Source organism: Ranitomeya variabilis, chromosome 8 (assembly GCF_051348905.1).
Source record: "Ranitomeya variabilis isolate aRanVar5 chromosome 8, aRanVar5.hap1, whole genome shotgun sequence".
NCBI lineage: Eukaryota > Metazoa > Chordata > Amphibia > Anura > Dendrobatidae > Ranitomeya > Ranitomeya variabilis.
Genome location: NC_135239.1, coordinates 64179186 through 64191643, shown reverse-complemented (window position 1 = coordinate 64191643; position 12458 = coordinate 64179186). Strand labels below are relative to the sequence as shown.

General features: G+C 50.0%; 1 protein-coding gene across 1 annotated transcript in view; it reads right to left on the bottom strand.

Moving 5' to 3' along the window:
- Positions 1–7729, bottom strand: part of TADA1 (transcriptional adaptor 1) — a 33796-nt gene extending 26067 nt beyond the window's left edge. Inside the window, exons 1-4 of the mRNA XM_077276934.1 lie at positions 7513–7729; positions 4206–4297; positions 931–996; positions 766–848 (exon numbers count right to left, since the gene is read on the bottom strand). Of these exons, the coding sequence (XP_077133049.1) occupies positions 766–848; positions 931–996; positions 4206–4297; positions 7513–7586 (315 nt within the window). The 5' untranslated portion in view covers positions 7587–7729. The remainder of the gene's footprint in view (positions 1–765; positions 849–930; positions 997–4205; positions 4298–7512) is intronic.
- Positions 7730–12458: the final 4729 nt, after the last annotated feature.

Here is a 12458-nt window from a genome sequence, read left to right as displayed (position 1 = left end):
GGGGGCCAATAACCATGGACCCTCTCCTGGCTATTAATATCTGCCGTCAGTCACTGGCTTTTTCCCATTCTGGCGGAGAAAATTGCGCGGGAGCCCACGCCAATTTTTTCCGCCATTTAACCCTTTATTTTAGCAGCTACAGCGCTGAAATTTTGCACATACACACTACTAAAATTAGTAGTGTGGAATATGCAAACAAAAGGGGGATATGAGATGGTTTACTATATGTAAACCATGTCTCATATCCTGTCGGGTTTGTGCAGGAGAAATGAAAAGCCGGCAATTGAATTACCGACTTTTCACTAACACCGCTGCGTATTTCTCGCAAGTCACACTGCTGGTCCGTGTGGAATCCGTATTTTTCTCGCCCCCATAGACTTTCATTGGCGAATTTTTTGCGCAATACGCTGACAAACGCAGCATGCTGCGATTTTGTACGGCCGTAGAAAGCCGTATAATACTGAACCGTAATATACGGCTAATAGGAGCAGCCCCATTGAGAATAATTGTGCCGTTTATTTTGCGAGTTTTACGGACGTAATTTCTGCGCTCTTACGTCCGTAAAACTCGCTAGTGTGAGGCCGGCCTTAGAGGGAAATCTGTCCAGGACCTGCCATCTTACATTGGCATCACTACCTGACTGATCGCTCACAATAATAGGGGTACAGTATAATCCAAGGCGAGACGGATGTGCAGCAATGGCCGGACCTTGGTTTACAATACCATTAGAGAACACATCGTTTCCTAGTGTGCACATGGGCTTACATCAAACTTCTGGCGAACAGATGTGATTTTCTTCTTTCCCTTGGGCTTAGTTTTGGTGGTGCAGGGTAATACGCCAGCTCCCTCTAAATCAAGCAAAATATTGTGTGGTTACAACACTGCACATGATCCACATCAGCAACTCAACTTTTTCATCCAGTTACTTACCAGGAGAAGAAATAAGAATTTGGCATCGAGTAAGAATAGCCAGAAGGAAGTCATTGTGGGAGTGAACTGCAACAAAAATACACACTTATATTAAACTAGATGGTAGCCCGATTCTAACGCATCTGGTATTCTAGAATATGTATGTAGTTTATTTATGAAGATTTTAGAATAATACATTGAATACACAGGATTCGGACTGCGCCTGTCGCTGATTGTTCGCGGCCGGCCATGTAGTATATAACAGCCCACGTAGTAAATAGCACAGCCACGTAGTATATTGCACAGCCACGTAGTATATAACACAGCCCACGGAGTGTATACCAGCCCACATAGCATATAACAGCCCACGCACGTAGTACATTGCACAGCCCACGTAGTACATTGCACAGCCCACGTAGTACATTGCACAGCCCACGTAGTACATTGCACAGCCCACGTAGTACATTGCACAGCCCACGTAGTACATTGCACAGCCCACGTAGTACATTGCACAGCCCACGTAGTACATTGCACAGCCCACGTAGTACATTGCACAGCCCACGTAGTACATTGCACAGCCCACGTAGTACATTGCACAGCCCACGTAGTACATTGCACAGCCCACGTAGTATATAGCAATGTGGGCATCATCATATCCCTGTTAAAAAAAAAGAATTAAAATAAAAAATAGTTATATACTCACCTTCCGTTGGCCTCGGATCCAAGCGAAGCGGTTACCGACGCTCCTCGGGCGCTCCGGACCCGAGTGTATTGCGGTCTCGCGAGATGATGACGTAGCAGTCTCGCGAGACCGCTACGTCATCATCTCGCGAGACCGCAATGCATGGAGTGGTCACCGGAGCGTCGCGAGGAGCGGGGAAGGCCTGTTCCTGAGGGGCTGACGGACAGTGAGTATTTAACGATTTTTTATTTTTATTATTATTTTTAACATTAGATCTTTTAACTATTGATGCCGCATAGGCAGCATCAATAGTTAAAAGTTGGTCACACAGGGTTAATAGCAGCGGTAACGGAGTGCGTTACCCGCGGCATAACGCGGTCCATTACCGCTGCAATTAACCCTGTGTGAGTGTTCACTGGAGAGGATTATGGAGCGGGCACTGACTGCGGGGAGTAAGGAGCGGCTATTTGCCACCGGACTGTGCCCGTCGCTGATTGGTCGTGGCCGTTTTGCCGCGACCAATCAGCGACTTGGATTTCCATGATAGACAGGGGCCGCGACCAATGAATATCTGTGACAGACAGACAGAAAGACAGACAGACAGACGGAAGTGACCCTTAGACAATTATATAGTAGAAGGAACCTGTCACCAGGAAAATGCAGCACAATCTGCCGGCAGCATGCTATAGAGCAGGGAGAGATGAAGTTTAACCAGTGTTTTCATCATTTAATGTGAATCTTTGATATTTAATCTGAGAGCAGCATAACATTGGGCAAGAGACCCTGATTCCAAGGATGTGCCACTTAGTAAGTTGTGTGTCGCCGTTTCAATACAATTAGTGTTTTATCAGCAGATTAAAAATGCCACGACTACAGCTCACGTGACCAGCAGTCCAGCTCATCTGTGTAACCCCGCCCCCACCACAGAGTCGCAGTTTGCTGACAATGCACAGAAACCAGCCAGTCAGGGGTCTGGGCCGGGTTACACACAACTCAGCTTCTGACCACTGCTACATCTACAGCAGACAAAACAGATTCTATGAAAACTGCACCAAGCAGACCAGTAAGTGATACATCCCTGGAATCAGAATTCCTTGCCCTGTATTATAGTGCTCTTGGATTTCATAGTGAAAACCTGCTGATAAATTCCCTTTAACCTCTTAATCACCGGGGAACTTTTTTTTTTTACCACCTAAATGTCACTAACTGCGGAACAGGTCACTATAACTGGAAGACATTAAGGTTGTTATTTGGTCATGAAATGCCATCGCAAACATCACAACCACAAGACCTCAGGGTGCTGATGGGGTGAAAGAGAAAGCCCGCACACTCCATTAACCATCTAGATTCTGCAGTCACTATTTACAGCAGTATTTAAGAAGTTAAACGGCCATGGTCGGTGCCAGCACTGATCATGGCTGATGCAGCAAGTTGTCAGCTATAGCGTACAGCAGCTAGATTGTCACCCGTCAGAGGATGTCATTCTCTTATATCGCGGGTCAGTTGTAAGTCATTTTGGTGGTCATTAAGGGGTTAATCCTCTGCTAGTTCTGGGCTTTTCAGTCCAGTGAGCAGGCCTATCAATGACTGACAGCCTTCTTTGTATAAGTCTGCACAAGCGTGAGGTTTGACCTGAGCAAGTAGGACCAAGACTGGATGCTATCAATGCAGTGCCTGAAGACCCCCAGCCGGTAGGTGCGTCATTGCTTCAGACACCTGTTTATTGTTCCTTTATGGTAAAGTCTAAAATCTAAGTGTTAAAGACTAGTGATGAGCAAATGTGCTGGGATAAGGCGATATCAGACCATGCTCAGGTGCTAACAGACTGTCTGCAGCGTGCTCTAATAATATGTGTGAGTCCCCATGGCTGCATGTCTCAAGGCTGTACAACAGCAGCAACACATGCAGAGATTGTCTAACAATCAGGAAATCCTTGCATATCCAAGGAGACACGCAGCTGCGGGGTCTCGCACATATTATCAGAGCACGCCGCAGACACTCGGTTAGCACCCGAGCATGTTCTAATAACGCCTTGTCCCAGCACATTCGCTCATCACTCTTAAAGACGTATACTAGCCACTGGATAGTGATCTTAGATCAGTATGGATTTGATTACAGAGCCCCCACCAATAACTACAAATGAAGACATCAAAATCCCTTCATACCCCAAAGCCACAGCTAAGAGGTGTATTGTAAAATCTTATGAAGGAATCTCCTTAACTGGAGCAGAAGTCATCCGTTTCCTTCCCATAGAGCCCGGACGCAGCAGGGTGCATTCACGACTGCCTCTCTATTTCACCTTCCTTTAAAAGGGTTATTCCTATCTGAGCATGTTATTACCTATAATCAGGGCTTGTGCACATGGCTGTATTTTCGATCAGAGTGAGATTCAACAAAACACCGGATCGCACTCGGACCAACATTATTCTATAGGGCTGTGCACACGTCAAAAATCGCTGCATGCCTGGATTTGATCCAATATTCCGATCACATGAAGCAAGTAAACAGAGTGGATGTAAAGGCTGAACCTTCTGTTCCCCGGGTACAAGGTGAGTGAGCACTCGCACATAATCCAATATGGCTTCAGGTAATAAATGAGCAGACTCAGTCTCACCGTTTTCCTGTGAGAGAAGCCGCCGAGCTTCAACGTCAAACTCTTCCTTGCTTATCTTCTGCTTGAACCACAGTTTTAGATTTGCCCAATATCTGAAACACAAGTAAATCAATGAACAGTTTTTTCTGTAAAATTCCATATTAAGATCTATGACCACAAGATAGAAGGCTATAATTGTTTCCAATATAAATAGTTTGAAACTACAACTCCCAACATGCCCATTAATGTGAAAGCAGAAATTTAAAAAGTCGTAGATTTGTAACTTGGGCCACATTGAATCCATCATGTGTGAATTCGGACACATATCCATATGTTGCTGACCTAGACCCACACAGGACAGTGAACAGATTCTCCAGCATTGAGACCACTTGGTCTGTTTATAATGAAAACCACAGCACAGAGCTGGGTCCATCACACAGAGGACGCTGCCAGAGGCCGCGGGGCCCATCACACAGAGGACGCTGCCAGAGGCCGCGGGGCCCGTCACACAGAGGACGCTGCCAGAGGCCGGGGGACCCGTCACACAGAGGACGCTGCCAGAGGCCGAGGGGGCCCGTCACACAGAGGACGCTGCCAGAGGCCGAGGGGGCCCGTCACACAGAGGACGCTGCCAGAGGCCGAGGGGGCCCGTCACACAGAGGACGCTGCCAGAGGCCGAGGGGGCCCGTCACACAGAGGACGCTGCCAGAGGCCGAGGGGGCCCGTCACACAGAGGACGCTGCCAGAGGCCGAGGGGGCCCGTCACACAGAGGACGCTGCCAGAGGCCGAGGGGGCCCGTCACACAGAGGACGCTGCCAGAGGCCGAGGGGGCCCGTCACACAGAGGACGCTGCCAGAGGCCGAGGGGGCCCGTCACACAGAGGACGCTGCCAGAGGCCGAGGGGGCCCGTCACACAGAGGACGCTGCCAGAGGCCGAGGGGGCCCGTCACACAGAGGACGCTGCCAGAGGCCGAGGGGGCCCGTCACACAGAGGACGCTGCCAGAGGCCGAGGGGGCCCGTCACACAGAGGACGCTGCCAGAGGCCGAGGGGGCCCGTCACACAGAGGACGCTGCCAGAGGCCGAGGGGGCCCGTCACACAGAGGACGCTGCCAGAGGCCGAGGGGGCCCGTCACACAGAGGACGCTGCCAGAGGCCGAGGGGGCCCGTCACACAGAGGACGCTGCCAGAGGCCGCGGGGCCCGTCACACAGAGGACGCTGCCAGAGGCCGCGGGGCCCATCACACAGAGGACTCTGCCAGATGCTGCAGGACCCCAAGGTAACAAAGAACCTCACTAACTCAGAGCCCAGAAGGACCTCATTGCATCATTCTTCAATTAAAGCTGGACTGACTGCTAAGAAAGGACTTCATAGGGTAGTGGTCTTATATTACAGGGGAAATCCACCCCACGTCTAACCATGGTCTACTTTTATTGAAGGGAATCGCAGTCACCAGTTTTTTTGTTTAACCTGAGAGCAGCAGAGAGTAGAGACAGAACCTCTGACTAACGCTCCGTCACTTCTTGTTCTGTACTCCTCAGTACTCATGGGCTTCGTCTTGTTCTGCCCCATGCGCATAGGCAGAAAGCCGTAAGTAATAAGTGGGTAGCAGAACTAGCCTGAGCCCATGAATAGTGAGGATTATGGAGCTGAAATCCAGTAAGTGACCCAGAATAAGACTCAGAGATGATAATAGTCCTCCCCATCACATACTGCTGTACGCAGAAGCGGCTGCCCTGTCACATGGGGCCGCACGGGAAGGCGGAGGCGGCTGCCCTGTCATATGGGGCCGCACGGGAAGGCGGAGGTGACTGCCCTGTCACATGGGGCCGCACTGGAAGGCGGAGGCGGCTGCCCTGTCATATGGGGCCGCACGGGAAGGCGGAGGCGGCTGCCCTGTCATATGGGGCCGCACGGGAAGGCGGAGGCGGCTGCCCTGTCATATGGGGCCGCACGGGAAGGCGGAGGCGGCTGCCCTGTCATATGGGGCCGCACGGGAAGGCGGAGGCGGCTGCCCTGTCATATGGGGCCGCACGGGAAGGCAGAGTTGGCTGCCCTGTCACATGGGGCCGCACGGGAAGGCGGCTGCCCTGTCATATGGGGCCGCACGGGAAGGCGGAGGCAGCTGCCCTGTCATATGGGGCCGCACTGGAAGGCAGAGTTGGCTGCCCTGTCACATGGGGCCGCACGGGAAGGCGGAGGTGACTGCCCCGTCACATGGGGCCGCACGGGAAGGCGGAGGTGGCTGCCCTGTCACATGGGGCCGCACGGGAAGGCGGAGGTGACTGCCCCGTCACATGGGGCCGCACGGGAAGGCGGAGGTGACTGCCCTGTCACATGGGGCCGCACTGGAAGGCGGAGGTGGCTGCCCTGTCACATGGGGCCGCACTGGAAGGCAGAGTTGGCTGCCCCGTCACATGGGGCCGCACGGGAAGGCGGAGGTGACTGCCCCGTCACATGGGGCCGCACGGGAAGGCGGAGGTGGCTGCCCTGTCACATGGGGCCGCACGGGAAGGCGGAGGTGACTGCCCTTTCACATGGGGCCGCACGGGAAGGCGGAGGTGGCTGCCCTGTCACATGGGGCCGCACGGGAAGGCGGAGGTGGCTGCCCCCGTCACATGGGGCCGCACGGGAAGGCGGAGGTGGCTGCCCCGTCACATGGGGCTGCACGGGAAGGCGGAGGTGGCTGCCCTGTCACATGGGGCCGCACGGGAAGGCGGAGGTGGCTGCCCTTTCACATGGGGCCGCACGGGAAGGCGGAGGTGGCTGCCCCGTCACATGGGGCCGCACGGGAAGGCGGAGGTGGCTGCCCTGTCACATGGGGCCGCACGGGAAGGCGGAGGTGGCTGCCCTTTCACATGGGGCCGCACGGGAAGGCGGAGGTGGCTGCCCCGTCACATGGGGCCGCACGGGAAGGCGGAGGTGGCTGCCCCGTCACATGGGGCCGCACGGGAAGGCGGAGGTGGCTGCCCTTTCACATGGGGCCGCACGGGAAGGCGGAGGTGGCTGCCCCGTCACATGGGGCCGCACGGGAAGGCGGAGGTGGCTGCCCCCTCACATGGGGCCGCACCGGAAGGCAGCGAGTACTCGCATAGTTATATGACCACACACATACAGTACATATATTAGATATATATACACACACACAGTCCAGGATGTGATCACTATACAGCAGGAGATAACTCGCCACTTCTCCCCATTACTTCACATATCGCACAGTCAGTGGCTGCCCAGCTCGCCCTCACTACCCCGGGGTGGCCGGTAACTTTAGCCCGGGGATGTGCAGGCCTCCGGTTCTCGGACTGTTGGGTGACACACTGCACTCACTGCTTCACGTTCTCTCCCAGCGCCTCGCTCAGGCTTTTCTTCGCCGCTTCCAGTTCGCTGACAAACGTCGCCATTGCGGTGGCTCTATGGAGCAGGGAGCAGGCTGCCGGCCGGCGGCTCAGGACATCATCTGTGCGGGCTCACCACCACTACAGGAGCCGCCATTCAGAGTCCCGCCTATACCGACAACAGCCACGAGAGGGCGCCCCACATACACATGTTACGAAGATGACTTTTTTTTTTTTTATGAAAAAGCTTTATTAAAATGAACAATGAAAACTGTCACTGGAGTGCATGGAATCGTGTCACACATCGTGATGTCGGGATCACACAAAATCAACAATGATTTTTTTTTTCCCCTAGAGGTTCTGTACAAGTCACATGGTATCACGGGATCCCGAGGGGTTTTGAGAGTTTCGAAAAATTGTGTAATGTTAAAACAGAAATAAATGAAAAAAAATAATGACTGGTTCATTATCAGGTTCATTGTCAGGTGATTTTCTGTCCCCTCTCCGCCACAGGGACAGGACAACATCGGAACCTTGCAAGTCAGCTTTTCATCAAAAAGTAAATAAACACATAAAGTTGAAAATAAGGTGCAAATACGTTTTTAACAACTTATTTTGTGTCAGTAAAATCGCACGTTGTGACGGCACTTTCTGGTTTGGAGGACGTCTGTCTCTTCGCAGGTCTGTGTGTGGTCACGGTCCTCCGCCGTTATTTCATAGCCACTTTAGGCTCATTCATTTTAAAATATTAGCAATTTTGTTGCACATTGCGAAAACCCTTTGAATTTTTTTACCCTTAAACTTTGTGCACCCAACATCTTTTTCAGGTGAAGTGCACACACATTACATGGCTGTCTGCCATACACATTACATGGCTGTCAGTCAGACACATTACATGGCCGTCGGCCACACACATTACATGGCTGTCAGTCAGACACATTACATGGCTGTCAGTCAGACACATTACATGGCTGTCAGTCAGACACATTACATGGCCGTCGGCCATACACATTACATGGCTGTCAGTCAGACACATTATATGGCTGTCAGTCAGACACATTACATGGCTGTCTGCCATACACATTACATGGCTGTCAGTGAGGCACATTACATGGCTGTCAGTCAGACACATTACATGGCCGTCGGCCACACACATTACATGGCTGTCAGTCAGACACATTACATGGCTGTCTGCCATACACATTACATGGCTGTCAGTCAGACACATTACATGGCTGTCAGTCAGACACATTACATGGCTGTCAGTGAGACACATTACATAGCTGTCAGTCATACACTTTACATGGCCGTCGGCCACACACATTACATGGCTGTCAGTCATACACATTACATGGCTGTCAGTCATACACACTACATGGCTGTCAGTCATACACATTACATGGCTGTCAGTCATGCACATTACATGGCCGTCGGCCACACACATTACATGGCTGTCAGTCATACACATTACATGGCTGTCAGACACATTACATGGCTGTCAGTCAGACGCATTACTGTTATGATCCTAGTGGCTGAGGATCACAAAACGGACTAGCTAAGTTCATGAACATAGACACGAGCTCTAGGGAGGTGGCAACTGGACTGACCGCAAACCTGATCCTAACCAACACACTAAAGGAAGCCGGTGAACGTGCCTAAAATCCTGGACGTCTCGACGCAGCCTGAGAAACTATCTACTCCTGGAGGGAAAGTAAGACCTCACTTGCCTCAAGAGAAATCACCCCAAAGACATAGGAAGCCCCCAACAAATAATAACGGTGAGGTAAGGGGAAAACACAAACGTAGAACTGAAAACAGATTAAGCAAATGAGGCCCGCTAATACTAGATAGCAGAAGACAGGCAGGGAACTGTGCGGTCAGTAAAAAACCCTATACAAAATATCCACGCTGAGAATTCAAGAACCCCCACACCAACTAATGGTGTGAGGGGAGAAACTCAGCCCCCTAGAGCTACCAGCAAGCAAGGAAATCACATACTAGCAAGCTGGACATAAATAAACCAAGAAACATGTGACCAGTGATGGTCAAAAAAATGAACCAAGCAAAACTTAGCTTCTCTTGAAGAGACTGATAACGAAGGACTGCAGGAGAGCTCCAAAACAGCACTGAAGACATTGACAGCAGGCAACAACTGAGAGTCTAGGTGAACTAAATAGGAAACCAGCTAAGAGATAACGAGACAGCTGATCCTGCCTCAGACCTGCAGAATGACACAAAGAACCATCAGAGGGAGCCCAAAGACAGCACTCACACAGTACCAGTTGTGACCACAAGAGGGAGCCCAAAAACAGAGTTCACAACACATTACATGGCTGTCAGTGAGACACATTACATGGCTGTCTGCCATACACATTACATGGTTGTCAGTCAGACACATTACATGGCTGTCAGTCAGACACATTACATGGCTGTCAGTCAGACACATTACATGGCTGTCAGACACATTACTGTTGTGAATTAGACTTTTTTGGCTCCCTCTAGTGGTTACTAGTGATATGACTCTGGGATTTCCTTCCCTCTGTTTGCACCCAGCTGGGTCGTTACTTCAGGGGTGTTGCTATATAAACCTCCTGGAACCTTAGTCTAGTGCCTGGCATCGGTGTTATCAGACACATTCTGTTTGCTCCTGTTTGCTGGTCCTGGTTCGTGCTAAATTAAGCTAAGTCTTGCTTCTTTGTTTTTTTGGTTATTTGTTTGCTATCATTTTTGTCCAGCTTGTACTAAATGTGATTCCTGACCTTGCTGGAAGCTCTAGGGGGCTGGTGTTCTCCCCCCGGGCCGTTAGACGGTTCGGGGGTTCTTGAATTTCCAGTGTGGATATTTTTGATAGGATTTTTTGCTGACCATATAAGTTATCTTTCTATATTCTGCTATTAGCTATTGGGCCTCTCTTTGCTAAATTCCTAGCTCATTGTTATGTTTGTCTTTTCCTCTTACCTCACCGTTATTATTTGTGGGGGGCTTCTATCCAACTTTTTGGGGTATTTCCTCTGGAGGCAAGAAAGGTCTTTCTTTTCCCTTCTAGGGTTAGTTAGTTCTCCGGCTGGCGCGAGACGTCTAGGATCAACGTAGGAACGTTCCCCGGCTGCTGGTATTTGTGGTGCTAGGATTAGTTATATGGTCAGCCCAGTTACCACTGCCCTATGAGCTGGTTTTCTGTATTTACTGAGTTAGCATTATTCCTGAGACCCTCTGCCATTGGGGTCATAACAGTATGCCAGGCCAATATTGAATGTTTAAAGCATTGCAGAAGTGGGATAATAAGAAAGGAAATTCTGAGTTTGTTTTTTTTTTTCCTTCCTTCTCTTCCTCCCCTTTACCTTTGAGTGGCGTGTGCTTGCTGCAGACATGAATGTGCAGACCTTGATTACAAGTGTAAACCAGCTGGCAGCTCGTGTGCAGGGCATACAAGATTTTGTTACCAGTAGTCCTATGTCTGAACCTAAAATACCTATTCCGGAATTGTTTTCTGGAGATCGATTTAGGTTTAGGAATTTCAAGAATAATTGTAAATTGTTTCTTTCTCTGAGACCCCGTTCATCTGGAGATTCTGCTCAGCAAGTTAAAGTTGTTATTTCTTTTTTGCGGGGCGACCCTCAGGATTGGGCTTTCTCGCTAGCGCCAGGAGATCCGGCATTGGCGAATATTGATGCGTTTTTTCTGGCGCTCGGATTGCTTTACGAGGAACCCAATCTTGAAATTCAGGCAGAAAAAGCCTTGCTGGCTATTTCTCAGGGTCAGGATGAAGCTGAAGTGTATTGCCAAAAATTTCGGAAATGGTCCGTGCTTACTCAGTGGAATGAGTGTGCTCTGGCCGCAAATTTCAGAAATGGCCTTTCTGAAGCCATTAAGAATGTGATGGTGGGTTTCCCCATTCCTACAAGTCTGAATGATTGCTATTCAAATTGACCGGCGTTTGCGGGAGCGCAAAACCGCTAATCCTCTGGTGGTGTTGTCTGAACAAACACCTGATTTAATGCAATGTGATAGAATTCAGACTAGAAATGAACGGAAAAATCATAGACGTCAGAATGGGTTGTGTTTTTACTGTGGTGATTCTACACATGTTATATTAGCATGCTCTAAACGCCTAACAAGGGTTGTTTGTCCTGTCGCCATTGGTAATTTGCAACCTAAATTTATTTTGTCTGTGACTTTAATTTGCTCTTTGTCTTCTTACCCTGTTATGGCGTTTGTGGATTCAGGTGCCGCCCTGAGTCTTATGGATCTGTCATTTGCCAAGCGCTGTGGTTTTGTTCTTGAACCGTTAGTAAATCCTATCCCTCTTAGAGGTATTGATGCTACGCCATTGGCGGAAAATAAACCGCAGTTTTGGACGCAGGTGACCATGTGCATGACTCCTGAACATCGGGAGGTGATTCGTTTTCTTGTTCTGCATAAAATGCATGATTTGGTCGTTTTGGGTCTGCCATGGTTACAGACCCACAATCCAGTCCTGGATTGGAAGGCAATGTCTGTGTCAAGTTGGGGCTGTCAGGGAATTCATGCTGATTCCCCGCCGGTGTCTATTGCTTCCTCTACTCCTTCGGAAGTTCCTGAGTATTTGTCTGATTATCAGGATGTATTCAGTGAGTCTAGATCCAGTGCTCTGTCTCCTCATAGGGACTGTGACTGCGCCATAGATTTGATTCCAGGTAGTAAATTTCCTAAGGGAAGATTATTTAATCTGTCAGTACCTGAGCATGCCGCAATGCGTTCATATATCAAGGAGTCTCTGGAGAAGGGGCATATCCGTCCATCCTCTTCCCCTCTTGGTGCGGGATTCTTTTTTGTGGCTAAGAAGGACGGATCTTTGAGACCTTGTATTGACTATCGGCTACTGAATAAAATCACTGTAAAATTTCAGTATCCTTTGCCTCTCTTGTCGGACTTGTTTGCCCGGATTAAGGGTGCCAA